General features: G+C 35.0%; 1 protein-coding gene across 4 annotated transcripts in view; it reads left to right on the top strand.

Moving 5' to 3' along the window:
* Positions 1-14,769, top strand: part of LOC117406089 (calcitonin gene-related peptide type 1 receptor-like) — a 34,806-nt gene that overhangs the window by 15,932 nt on the left and 4,105 nt on the right. For 3 of the 4 annotated variants that reach the window (XM_034009855.3, XM_034009866.3, XM_059032184.1), the window contains 11 exons: positions 1,971-2,121; positions 4,784-4,828; positions 5,223-5,333; positions 7,526-7,638; positions 8,233-8,324; positions 8,653-8,779; positions 11,338-11,491; positions 11,994-12,054; positions 12,303-12,369; positions 13,047-13,265; positions 13,802-13,843. In XM_034009855.3, coding sequence (XP_033865746.1) covers positions 1,971-2,121; positions 4,784-4,828; positions 5,223-5,333; positions 7,526-7,638; positions 8,233-8,324; positions 8,653-8,779; positions 11,338-11,491; positions 11,994-12,054; positions 12,303-12,369; positions 13,047-13,265; positions 13,802-13,843 — 1,182 coding nt within the window. The remainder of the gene's footprint in view (positions 1-1,970; positions 2,122-4,783; positions 4,829-5,222; positions 5,334-7,525; positions 7,639-8,232; positions 8,325-8,652; positions 8,780-11,337; positions 11,492-11,993; positions 12,055-12,302; positions 12,370-13,046; positions 13,266-13,801; positions 13,844-14,769) is intronic. The other variant, XM_034009876.3, reaches the window with a different exon arrangement.

Here is a 14,769-nt window from a genome sequence, read left to right as displayed (position 1 = left end):
GTTTATTCATAATGATTTACAGCCAATGTTCTATGCTTTTCTTTTTTATTGTTATTTATGAGTGACTGACATCTGGTTGACTGAACATTGGATGACTTTTGTTTTTGTATTTGTTCACATATTATATTGACTAAGATACATATCTCTTTTCTTGTCAAATCAAAAAAAATACCAAGCGGGTAGATTTCTATGTAGCATACTGTCACAGTCAAAAAATGCATTTGCAACCACTCAAGAGCCCATATATATATATATATATATATATATATATATATATATATATATATATATATATATATATATATATATATATATAATATATATATATATATATATATGTATATATATATATATATATATATATATATATATTCTTTGTTTTATAGGTTTTACACATGATTTTTCTACCCAGTTCGAATGTCACCTCTTTAATGCAAATCACTTATCGCTCAGCAGGCGATCTCAGATGCTGCTGTCAAGCCAATTGCCTTTTTTTAAGTGACTGGGCCTTGGAGGCAATTCACGGGCTCTTCGGGCACCTGACCAGTAGGGGTCAGTGAAGTGTGATGCATACCTGTCAACACTGAGTTTTTAAAATAAGGGAGCTTTTGTAAACTTAAATTTTAGTGGCCTAAATTGAAGTAAATACATACATAAGACAAAGGCATACAGCTATTCCACTTTATTACTTCCTTCTAATTGCTTTTAAAAAAAGAACAATATTAAACAGAAAAACAACCGTGACATGCTTCACAATCAAAATCCCTCTTGGCCCCTGTGGTTCTTATTGTACTGTACTTGTAGGTGGCTGATTTGGCAGCAGCCAATACAGTGAACAGGTGTATTGTAGTTGATTTTGCACAACAGTAAAGCATACACAGTTGCCGTTGTTACTTTCAAATCACACAACAAACCTAAAGGCTGAGTCTGGTACTGCACATTGACCTCATCATCAAAGGACGAGCTATGGCACCTACTTTATAACAAGAAAAAAAATTCAATAAGTCTGTCATAAAAAAATAAGAAAATAAATAAATACACAACTTGGTGTTGTAACATTGTTACACTGCACTTATGTGGTGGATCAATAATACCAGTGTCAGTAACATTTCATTGTCAACTATTTTCTACTTTAAATGAACACACTATTGCTGTATATAAACACATATTATCAATCAATCTGAATTTCTAAAGCAATGTTGATATCCAATTGTAATAGAAACGCTTATCTTTCACTATTTGTGTGACTTTTAGACTTTCCTGCAGAATACTTTGCTATGTGTGAGTCAGGGAACATGTCTACTGCAGATTTGCTGAACTAGTCACAACATGTAAAGGTCTCTGCATATGTAACATTCTTACTCTCTGTTTTTCCTTTGGCAACGAAAGATCACTTTTGGTTTACAGAAGTTTACAGAAAGTATGCCTTTTTCCTATGTTGCTTAGGATTATGTGAGAATATGTTGTGGTCTAAGAAGCTTCAAATTTGGATCAATATTTTAGGATTTTTTACTGGATGAGGAGGGCTTATCGCATGTGCAGCCATCATAGGTGGTCAACTTCTGAATGCATGCCTGCCACAGGGGTCCCCAGGGTCCTAAACCCTGCTAGGTACAGACTGGGATTGCAGTAACCACAGACCGTACATGACTTTTGCAGAAAATAAGGGTTTCCTGATGAAGGGGTTTAACAGTAGAGTTTTTGGTAAAATGAGAAAATCTGTCCCTGGGAGTTGTCCAGGAGCCATGTCAAAAAACATATTAGAGTCCTGGCAAATAAGGGAGAGTTGACAGGTCTGGTGAAGAGTTGAACTAGTATCACTACTAGTATAGAACTAGTATTCCTCCCTTACCCTGAACCAATGCAGCACTTCCTGTGGGTCCCCAGCCCGACTCACCCTGCATTACATTGCATATTTATAGTATTTTTTTCTCAAAGTAATAATTCCATCTTTTTTTTTTTATTTCCAGCTATTTGTTTTCGCCCACCCTGATGCTAACGAAACTCAACATTCCCCGCAGCATGTCTACAGTGAGCTTGGGGTCACCAGAAATAAAATAGTGACAGCGCAGTTTGAATGTTACCAGAAAATTATGAAAGACACAGATTATAACAAAAAAGGTAATTTCATATTGTTATACTATCTATGTGTACATGAAAGTATGTATTTAGTGTATGTATGTATGGAATAATGTATAGCTGTATGTTGTGTAGCTTGTTGGAGAGCCCTAATTCATAACTATGAAACACTCTTTATCATGTAATATAGAAGTCGAATACTGCACTGGTTTTACCGCTGCACCTTTTGTATTGCATAATAATATAGCGTTCACATTGGTACCCACTGTATGGTAGCAAAAGGATATATTACAGAACAAGAAATATTTCCCCAAAAAATAATTAGGGATATGACAGCCCATTTATAAATATGGCAAGGGTTGTTTTTCCCACAATCCCTGTACTTGTCTATGAGTGTATTTTTTTTCACTTGACACTTTAAATTAATAATTTCATTGACAGAATTGCAAAGTCATTATTATTTAAAGATGCAATTTATTGTTGTTTTCACCATTTCTGGCTTAACTCTGCCTATATGGCAATTTATTTTCTCATTTATTGCCTTTTCAAAGTATAATTATATCATAAGACTGCTTACTAGCTTAGAATATGTATACTGTACACACTTTGCCTTTTGTGTCAGGTGGTAAATCACATGTTTGGCTTTCTGTCCACTCTACTATTTTCAAACCTGCAAGAATACTAATGAAGTAAAATAGGTGATGTAGTAGAACTATAAAACAAAACATGGACAGAAACTGTGATACTGCTGAAAATACAGTCGTGTGCAAATTTATTAGAGCACCCCATTGCTTCTGTAGTTTGTATGTATTGTGCATATGCAATCAAAACATTGTTATTTAAAATCTTGGGAAATTGTCAAATATTTGTTTAGTCTTATTAATTTCTTAGCAGATGCCCTTATCCAGGGCAACTTACAATTGTTATAAGATATCACATTTACTGGAGCAATCTAGGTAAAGTACCTTGCTTAAGGGTACAGCAGCAGTGTCCCCCACCTGGAATTGAACCCACAACCCTCAGGTCACGAGGCCAGAGCCCTAACCACTACTCCACACTGCTGCCCTATGCCAAAAAAGACTTTTAACAGAGCCAAACTTACATGATGCTCAATTACAAATCTTGAGGTTCTAATAATGTTGAATTCATTAAGTCACAGAACTATTCATTTACATTAAAATATGTATTATGCTTCAAATGCTAAACATGATTATATCTGATGGAGACTGACATTCAGTGTTTAAATTCAGTGGTAATATCCTGTGATCCTCCCTTTTTGACATAATTTGTATCAAAAGGATTTTCTTTTATTTGTATCCAAGCCCTCCTCCCACCCACCCTTAGAAACAGCTGCAAATAACAGCTTTAAAATGTTGCTCAACAGGAAAGAACAGGAATTAAGCTCTGTAGGCTATCCTTTTTGACACTGCTGGGCCTCCACGTTATGAAAGTTAAAAATCATACTATTTATTAAATCTCAAATGCATGCTGTGTGAGAATTTAGTGTTTTCAGTAATACATAATCAATCAATCAATCAATCAATCTTTATTTTATATAGCGTCTTTCATAGTGGACCACCATCACAAAGCGCTTTACAAGATGCAGTAACAAGAAAATCCATAATACTTTAAATACAGAGAAATGCATAATACATGCTATACAGCAAAAAAAAATGCAGAATACATTAAATACAGTGAAAAGTGCATAATGCATGATAGTAGCATAATACATGAAATAGTAGCAGCAACACTGCAGCTAATAGCAGATATCAGGCTTAAAGAGCATGGAAAGCAAGAGAGAACAGGTGGGTCTTGAGAGCTGATTTAAAGCGACCAACATTTTCTAGCCCGGGCAAAGTTGTACGGGTCTGTAGCTGGAGAAGTGATGTCTCTGAAATTGCTGACATATTTTCCTTTCTTTTTTTGTGTCCAGTAGTTGCTTTTAGTTTATTTTTCTGCACACTCTACTACTTTGTATATGATGTGGAATATGTGATTGTAAAATTGTAACATCAGTATGTTACATGTGTTATGATTTTGAATGTGCGGTTCTTAGCAGCTGTATTATTGTTAAGGATACGAATCATACGATGATATCACGATGGTCCAGGGAACCCCTGAATTTTGCCATTTGTTTCCAGTCAGCATGGAATAGGAAGTGAGCAGTACATATTTTGTATTGGTTTCAGTGCAAAGTTAAAGCAGTTAGCAAACGTCAAATAAAGGTGAATACTTACACAGAACTATAAAAAGTAAAGTGGTGAAATTAAGTTCAATGCAACTAGCAGAGCAATATCCCAAACAATTTCACAAAAGCGGGGGGAGCTTTAAAGGAGAAACAAACTTTTCAAATTAACCAAAGCCTTTTGTGCAGAAAATATACCTCTTCATACCCTTGATAATGCAAAAAGGAAAGGAAGGACGATTTACAGTTTTGGAGAAGCATGATAACCCTGATTTGCAGCTCTTGCGGTCATTGACCTGCGGTGCTTAACAGTACCTGTCAACAGTGTAGATGCCGAACGATCCTAATTATTTAACAGTGTGATCAGGGATGACAGATGTCGCATCAAAAGTGAACTTGTAACATACATCTTGTAATACAAAAATCACAACTGTTTTAAATAGACATTAACGAAAAAGGATATTGTTGTAAAATTCTCAATTTATAAACAGAACATTTATTATAAAAATGTAATTTCAGATTATTTTATTACATCGGACAAGGAATATCTCTTAAAATTAAAAGGTGAGCATATTCCTGTTATGGTTGTTTGAAAAGGTACTGTTAAAAAAGAAAAACATGTTAAATACATTAATTAGATACTTATTTAGAACACATGTTAAATATTACAATATATTATATCAATAAATCTCTTTTTTATAAGTTCAAATCTTAGCCGTGACCAGTCCGTGAACTTGTCTATTTTTAGTCTTAATTATTGTCAAGAGCCACCAGAGGCTGCTTATAAACCATCATATAAAATTGGGTCTTTGTGTTAAGATAATTCATTAGAGTGGTCTTTATATGAAGGTTGTGTTTAACATGAGTTTGACCATAGACTACTAGATAGGTAACAGTGTCGAAGGCCAAATGTAATTCATTTTTCCAATTCATAATTTTTTTCCTGCACCCCCTACAGGTCCTTTGTGTAACAGGACGTGGGATGGATGGCTTTGCTGGGATGACACTCCAGCAGGAATGACATCAGTACAGCGTTGTCCTGACTATTTCCAAGACTTTGACCCTTCAGGTACTTTAGTTTAATGGTTTATGGGTGGCGTCAGACCAGAAAGGAATACACTGACAGACGGTGGTGATGAGAAGCTGAGTGCAAATGGTAGCACTCAGCGTTTATTAACAAAGTAAAGGTTTAAACAGAACTCAAAACAGGACACGGCACTTTACACCAAAATAAAACAGACAAACAAAACGCACTAACACTTAACAAACGGTGCACGGAGAGACAAACAAACACGGTGAGTACAACACTTATATTTACGTTCTTATTTATTTTAACTCCTCTTTCTCTCTCCCATTCTCCACTCTCGAACACCCAACCCCGAGTGAAAGAAATGTGCATCTATATATAAAGTTGTGCTGGGATTCAATTACTAATTAATTATTCACTTGAATCCCAGCACGTGAATTAATTCTGTGCAACCCCGTGCTCACATACTATACTTTAAATGCACGTGCAGTGATGTGCAATCCCGTGCCTAAATACAAATATACAATTTAAATCACACGTGAAACACAGACCCGTTTATATCCCGTGTACCAATCTCTATACACCAACATTAACACACGCAACATACAACACATAACACACACATGCACACAGCGCATTGCCACAATGCCATACCATCAATCCATAATATTTGTTCCTGTTACTTCATGACACAGGCAGTGTACATTTTGATATCAGTAGAGGCAGAGCTAATGCCTTTGGGACAGTTCTTGTCAAGCATTAAATAAATTATATTATAAGAAAACAAAAAACATTAGTTGCTTCAGGAACTGAAACAGACTGAGGGGGTTTAAGATGTAGCTTGAGAATTATTTACAGAAAAAAGAATGAGCACTTAATCTGGCAGTCTAGAATGGCAGAATGGTCAAAGAGAGTTTAACAAGTATTTAAATGCACAGACTAATAGTTTGATGGTGGAGGGCACAGTGGGTTAATGTACTGACCTTTCAAAGCCATGTTCAATCATAAATGCACACTTGTATGTTCCTCAGTTCACTAATACAACACACTGTATCAAATACATGCTTTAAATCTCAAATAAAATAAGGACCAGGCCTAATATTAATTTCTAAAAATAAAGCTACATTACTATAGTATACTGTATTTGCCATACTGTCTTACTGATATAAACTGATGCAAATTAAACATTGGATAACCATACTTAATGACTTATGTATCTAGGTTTTGTCAATAATCTTAATCGTAGGTCTAATAGTGAAGTTAATATTAATGTGCTTATAATGCTGAAGGTTCTTAGTTCAGGGCAATTATTCAGTTGCTCTTCTGATTCAATTCAGGCATCCCAGTAACTCATTTAATGTAAAGCTATGATATGAGTTGCCTACTGTAAATTTCAATGGAGAATTTAAATATCTTTTATGATGTGTTTTTAAGACACCTACAATATAGTACCTCCAAGCGATTACTGTAAATCATGATAGAGAACTAAAAACTACATTAAATACTAGCATATACCAGGAATATCTCCAATGACAGACGCAGGTTATGGTTTTGTCCATTGAAAAAGACTCAGGGAACACTTGCCACACCAGGAGTATATCTACAAATAAAGGCTTTTATGGTTGGGTTGCCTTTTCATTCATTGTTACATGACACAAAAACAGGGTTCACGTTTGGGTTAGAAGGTGCTGTCATCTTTTACTATTATGTGTATTATAAATATTTTCTTAATTCATAAGATTAGGTTCGGGAACTATTTAAACAGAAGATATTACAGTTTAGGTAATCGGTTTCACGGAACTGATGTCCGATTGGCTGAGCTATTGACATCATAGGTATTTCTTGCCCTAATTAAAATGTGTAGGGATATTACAGGAAGTCCTTTCAAGAAATCAGATTGTGAATTCACAGTGATCTATTTTTTTATGCAAGTTGTCTGACTTTGATGAAACTGTGCATTAATTATACGATGGTGTTGTACACAGTACACTTGTTTATGCTAGTATTGTAACACCTGTAATGTGTAATCAATATCCTTGGTGTACATATGTATGTCACTGACACTTATACACTGTGTGGTATAAGGATACTGTTCAAGGAACCCTGCACTCCTAATAGCACCACAGTTGCTGTTGTCAGTTATTGAGTCTATATTTAGATGTCTGCAGGAACACGGTTATTAACCTAGTAGTCATACTCATATAAATAAATTGAATATTTCTTTTCAATTTTAGAAAAAGTAACAAAGATCTGTGATGAAAATGGAAACTGGTTTTCACATCCAGAGAGCAATAGGACATGGACAAACTACACAAGATGTACTGCCCACACACCCCAGAAAGTGAAGGTTTGTCTGTCAGTTTTTAAGAGATCATTTAAGCTGGATAAAGAACCAGGCCTTTTGGTATTTTGTGGTGGATCTTAATACTGCCACTCACAAGTAAACCTACTCTATGGTGCAGCTCTTTCAACTGTTTTTTTTAAATTGTATTTAGTTATGTTAAAATGGGGGCAATAACCCAACCCTGCAGTAAAACTATTATTATTATTATTTATTTCTTAGCAGACGCCCTTATCCAGGGCAACTTACAATTGTTACAAGATATCACATTATTTTTACATACAATTACCCATTTATACAGTTGGGTTTTTACTGGAACAATCTAGGTAAAGTACCTTGCTCAAGGGTGCAGCAGCAGTGTCCCCTACCAGGGATTGAACCCACGACCTTCCGGTCAAGAGTCCAGAGCCCTAACCACTATTCCACACTGCTGCCCTATGGGACATTCCTTAGAGAAATAATGTGCTAGCAAACATGTCTTTTAATTCTCAATATTTGTTATGTTCTTACACTTTTTTGCTAACAGGTTAATACAGATACTGACTATTTTTCTTAACTTGTTTATGATATGCTTATTTCTGTGTTATTATTCTGTTGCAGACGGCGCTGAATCAATATTACCTGACAATAATTGGACATGGATTATCAATAGCCTCGTTACTTATTTCTCTGGGGATATTCTTTTATTTTAAGTAAGTGTAATAATAATAATGACATTTCAAATGCTGAAATTGTCTCAAAGATGCGTTCCAGTGTTTCTGCACAATTGTATTGTTGGCCAACAATAAACAAACAAAAAGTTACCATATCAGACCTTAAATTAAAGGGAGACACGGCTTCCCCTGTCACAGACAATCTAACAAACTGTAACTGCAGAGCTTGTGTCTGTTTTGAAAATGTAAGATCTAAACTGGCCATCTAAAAAGTTGGATACACATTTCAACAGCTTGTTCTTTTTCAAGGTTGGTGGATAACATATTTAAAATTACTAACCTAATTTCCGTTCTTTTGTGTTAATAGGAGTTTGAGTTGCCAAAGGATAACTCTGCATAAAAATCTGTTCTTCTCATTTGTTTCGAATTCCATCATCACCATCATTTGGTTGACAGCAGTGGCAAACAACCAGCCGCTGGTTGCAAGAAATCCAGTAAGTAAGCCTGAGACTGAAATGCTTTTTTTTGGCTTTCATTCATCTAACTAGACTCAAGCTTGCTAAAATTAAATATAAACATAAAAACTTTCAGGTTAGCCTATGCAAGAGCGCCCCCAGAAATCTTTTATATGGTACGCACAACTGAACCACACCAACATGCCTTCTCATGCCCATAACGACTGCATCACCATGCTGGAAAGCGTTTCAGCCAATATATCTTTACTACTTAAAAAATAGATATGAGTAACATCTAAAAGTTGTATTTAATTAATGTAGTCTATACATGTATGTGCAAAATGTGGCAACACAGGAGGTTACACTACAATACAATAAAAAACGGTATGATCTTTAGGCCTATATGAATATAAGATTGAGAACAGGGGGATATGTAAAAATACATACGAGGCTCCTGAGCAGCTTCATGCACTGGCAGTTCTATAGGCGGAGTACCAGGCTGAGCATCCTAATGTTCCTGTACACGTCTGCCGGTCCCTATACCCTGCCTCTGCTCCGAGAAGCCAGTGACTGCTGGTCTGCAGCTGCGGTAGAAGTGCTAGGCGCAGAATCCGCTTAACACACACATATTATAATGAAACGTGGCTGTCTTGTAATATTATAAACATTCAAACAAAAGTCTTTATCTAAAGCGATACGGTACATTTATGTTTGTTAACTATATCCATTACTTATTGCACAATATGTCAATTGATGCTAACAATTCATTCCAGTTCTGTGCGGTGGAAGAAGAGGTGGAGCTCTGTTTTTCCTGGGACATCTTAAAAGAATTATAGAAAGAAAATATGACTACTATTATTACTACTACTACTACTACTACTACTAATAATAATAATAATAATAATAATAATAATAAGGCTAAATGTTTGGTTAGTTGTGCTTAACAACATGCATTTATACAAACATTAATAATAGGCTATACAAGAGGTTTACATTTGCAGCATCTTTTGCGTTGTGTTCCTTCTTGTCTGTGTGTGTGTGTGTGTGTGTGTGTGTGTGTGTGTGTGTGTGTGTGTGTGTGTGTGTGTTGGTTGTTTTGGTGCAGCTTTACTGAGGAATAACATGAGATTCCGCCAGTTAAATGGGATCTTGACTGCTGAAATTTCGTGAGAGACAGAAGCATGATTCCTGCTCCGGTTTACATGGGTTTTTACAGCTATTTTTATCGTGAGAAAGCGATTGACCCTGCCCTTAAAGTCGCGCTGACCAAAGGACGTTCTTTTGCTGTTTCACGCTGTGTTCGCATGGCAACGTCACACAGTCATGACTGTAGAGTTGATTTTATTGCACATTTTGGTGTACTTTATTTGTTAAAATTAGTTACAATAGCCATTTACAATAGCTTGAACAAGTAGCACATATGACCGTTTCCCTTCCCTTGTTTTTTTTAATGCTTTTGTTTTGCCACTAAACTTTCTTTGGTTTTTGTGAAGTCTGTTTGGTTACCATAGTAAATTGAACTTTCATTTTGAAATTTGGTCGTCATTTTCATTAAACTGACAGTTTGTGTGCTATGGAGAAGTCAGTTAAGATGCCCACATTACCTGTACATAATAAACCTTATAATCTTACAGCTGTACATAAGACTATAATATAATTTAGGGCTGTAAACGGCTACCACTTATAATAATATATAATAATTATGTGTTAATGATTAGGAAAATGTATTATTAATTTGAATTTAAGACACTGATAAAAATTCAAATACAAATTAAACTTTAAATGTGCACTTCCCATGCTCAATCCTGGAAGAGCAGCAGAATTCAGATCATGCAGTAGTACTGTACTAACATTCGATGCCGCCAACGTATTTCTCAGAAACAGACGGTTCGGTGCTTTTACTGATTTTTTCCCCCTCTGACATTCTGGATCATCAAGAAGAGAGATTTTTGCTGTTTTTCAAGCTGCTTCCATTTGCTCATTACTACCACTAAATAAACAGTTCGATTCTGAACAGCTTAAAATGTCTGTTTCACTTCAACTGATCCCACAAGATACATGTCCACACTTATGAAGACAACATTTTGCAAACCAAAGGTACACACCGTGAGTAAAGTACGTACGGCTGCGGGCACCAGTGGGCCTATTGACTCCATTTTGAAGCAAAGGCAATGGCAAATTTTCAAAGAGGTATTAAGTAGTTTTTTGCAGATAAAAAAGTATTACAAAAATAACAATTGAACTGCTCCGCCCAGCAACAAAATATGAAGTTCTTAGTTTTCTACTGGTAACATTATTTTATTAATCTCGAATACAATATATTTGGGACCATCATTTCAAATTGAATTACATAAATGAATATTAGTACAGAATTTTATTTTGTATTTTCTATATAGCTACATCTTTTATACATTTTTGTTGTTGTTGTTTGTTTGTTTGTTTGTTTGTTTGTTTGTCTGTTGTTTAGGGATAATTAAACAAGGTGTAACATAATCCGACTAGGACTGTAACTTTCAAGCTTCTTACCAACATCATTAATCAGTCAACTCAATTACAGTAGCTGCTAAGATCACTTTGAAATGTTGTTTTCTATTAAGGTCAGCTGTAAAGTATCCCAATTTATTCACCTCTACTTGATGGGCTGCAACTACTTTTGGATGCTTTGTGAAGGGATATATCTCCATACACTCATTGTAGTGGCAGTGTTTGCAGAGAAACAGCACTTGATGTGGTATTATCTCCTTGGATGGGGTAAGATACACTGATTCAATGCACACACTTGAGAAAGGGTGTGCTATTCAATAGATAAACCGTTCTGAAGATCTGAATACCACCACCTTTTAAATACTGAATTAGGACTAAACCTGTTTTCTTACTTTTAGAGACTCACACACACATAGAGATGTTCTCCCCTTCAGTTGAATAGTGTTACATTTGGTCAATAAATATTTGCATACTGTACTTGAAAATGTATCATATTAAATGTGTTGGTTGGCCATGGTAAGTTCTAAGTTTTGATTAGTATTACTATAAAATCCTAGCACGTGCACAAAAAAGATGAACAATTTATTTTCTAGATTGAATACATACTTTAAACAAAGCAACGTACAGTATTGTGCCTTTGAGCTACTGATGTTTCAAACTATCTTTAAAGTGTATACATTTAAATGCAATTATAAGCCAATGTTATAGCATATACTTTTAGGACCACCCATTCATTTTGTGTAATTGAAATAAATTTCTTAATTTTCAGGCTTTCCACTGATACCTGCCTCTATTCATGCAATAGCCCGCAGTTTATATTATAACGATAAGTAAGTTGATTAATTACCATTACTAATCTTTAATCTGCTGAAAAAGGGGCTATAGAATGGCATGTTCTATATCAGCAGAATATTTCTACTCTACATGCAATTTCTTACTTCTTAAAGTGTCTAACTGTCATTGTCTGAAGCATTCATTGAAATAAATACTGTACCCACTCACCAAATCATCCCCAGATAAAATATTGGGAAATGTCATGAGTGTTTCCTGAAAGAAATATATTTTTTTAAAACTGCAGTTGCTGGATCAGTTCTGAAACACATCTGCTGTACATTATCCATGGGCCCATCTGTACTGCTCTACTGGTAAGCTCCTAATTAGCGTGTGAGGAATACTTACACTAACAGTAACACCATGCACTGCTGAAGTTGTAAGTAACAGCATGGTTGGCTTTTTACTGGGACAACCCCACTTTGTTAATTAGAAGCCAAGTCCAGGTTAATATGCTGTATTGTTATATTAAATTATTAACCATTATTCAGTACTATTGTCACAGAAAAAAAATAGTTATTTACATTCCTTTGCAACATTAATGAAAGATACAGTAGACCCAGCCCATAAATCATAATTAGATACAAATTGTACATTTATAGCAACATCAGGTGCCAGTAGGTAAGAAACTATCTGGTATTTTGGGTATTTGATCTCATTAAAGGTGTCTTTAATGTCAGTATCTTGTTCTCATATAAATGACTAATTACTTGATTTTTGTACCATCCTAGTTTTTTGTTCATCCTAGTTTGTTACACATATTTATCTGCTTTTTGCAAGATGGCCAATTTAGGTACTGTCGATACTGTGGTGCATTGTTGGAAACTACATTAGCACAGTCAATATGTAAGAATTGTTTAAGACATGAGATATATTAAGGAAACAAAAGGCTTGAATAAAGTCAGTGCAATGACAAAGGCACTAGCCAGCAGTGTCCACCCTATCTGGTCATCAGAATGTTATTTCATTTTATTTTATTTTTTTATTTCAGGTGAATCTGTTTTTCCTGCTCAACATTGTTCGTGTTCTTATCACCAAGTTGAAAGTCACACATCAGGCTGAATCCAGTCTCTATATGAAGGCTGTGAGAGCCACTCTTATTCTTGTGCCGCTGCTCGGGATTCAGTTTGTTTTGTTTCCATGGAAACCACAGGGTCGCGTTGCAGAAGAGTTGTATGATTATGTGATGAATATCCTTATGCATTATCAGGTAAAGCATGAAATATTGCGGAGTGAATAGTGAATGGTCTTTTAATATGCTTAATTATCTAATTTGTAAACTAAGCATATTGTAAAGCAGATGAATTGTTGCTCAGCAACACTTGGAACTGTAAAAATGGCTGAGTATAAGCATGTGTACCTTTAGTTTTCTAGAGATAATAGTTATAGAGCACCAGTTTTTTTTAAATGTCTCTTTCATCTGCATACAGAATGTAAAGAGTTATACGGACAAGAGTATAAAAAAGCTGTGTCAGAATTTCCGCTGTAGGTGACAGGAATTGGAATGAAATCAACACAAGAGATCGTGTAGCACGGAACTGAAACTGAATCTGCACCAGAGAGCTTGCCACCCAGAACTAGAGTTGAATCAGCACAAAACAGTTTGTAGGCCAAAAGTGGCAGAGCTACTGTAGGTGTGTGGAAATAAGGTTTTAGATCTGAAACTTTTATAATTTTTAAGGACAAACTGTTATCATCAATGTCTCATCTTATCTGACAATTAATTACGTTCTTTCATTTTTTTAGGGCCTGCTAGTGGCTACAATTTTCTGCTTTTTTAATGGCGAGGTAAGATTAACCACCTTTATCAGATGACTTTTAATATTCTGCAAACTCTATGCATTGTAATGAGTAGGAACAATTCAATTTAGTTCACAGATTAACATAAATATGACTGTCCCCATGTAGATTGTGCAGTAAAGTTAAAAACAAAAAATACCATTGGGATACCATTCTACAATCAGCGTATTAGAAAAAGAAACCCTTATCAGCAATAGCAACATAATGGAAAGTCGGAAAAAAAAGAATTCTTGCACAAATTGCATATTAGGATACTGGTATGGTGACAATCATGCAGTGAGTTACTACTTACTTATGTATAGTGTTCCGCATTTTCGGTTTTTATCTTTAAAAAAAAAAATCAGGGAATTTTTCAGAGTTTATTTTACATATATTAAAATAGGGATAAAATCGGTAAAAATAAAATAAAAAATAAAAAAGTTTTTAATTGAAACATCGGTAAAAATCGGGGTAAAAATTGTATACACACTTTACATATGGAATATGATGTGTAGCAGTTCTGGTTTCTGATTAAGTTTAATGTCCGTGGCATGTATGGTGAAGCAAAATATGTGCAAGTCGAGGCCACATTTTCCCAAGTTAAGTGGTACTTTGCAAACGTTTAGGCAATCGCTGTGCTTACGGAAACAGTACCTACAGAAGGTATGAACGTGACATCAGCACGAAACAAGCCAGGTTTATTTACCTTGGAATCATTAAAAGAAAAGAAAAATGATACGCGTCAAAAATCACACTGGACATTTTTCTTTTGAATATTCATAAAGTGATTTACGTTTTCTCTCCATTCCTCATACACTAAAAAGATTATATTTTTGTGTAAGTATTTCAATTTAGTTTTTGATCAAGCTAGTAGTTACTACGCCCAGCAATTGCCACAATAATCAGACTTTGATTGGCTAACATAATCAGGTGAT

Source organism: Acipenser ruthenus, chromosome 10 (assembly GCF_902713425.1).
Source record: "Acipenser ruthenus chromosome 10, fAciRut3.2 maternal haplotype, whole genome shotgun sequence".
In the NCBI taxonomy this organism is placed as follows: Eukaryota; Metazoa; Chordata; class Actinopteri; order Acipenseriformes; family Acipenseridae; genus Acipenser; species Acipenser ruthenus.
The sequence above is the reverse complement of the archived record's forward strand: the minus strand, read 5'-3'. Positions and strand labels throughout refer to the sequence as shown.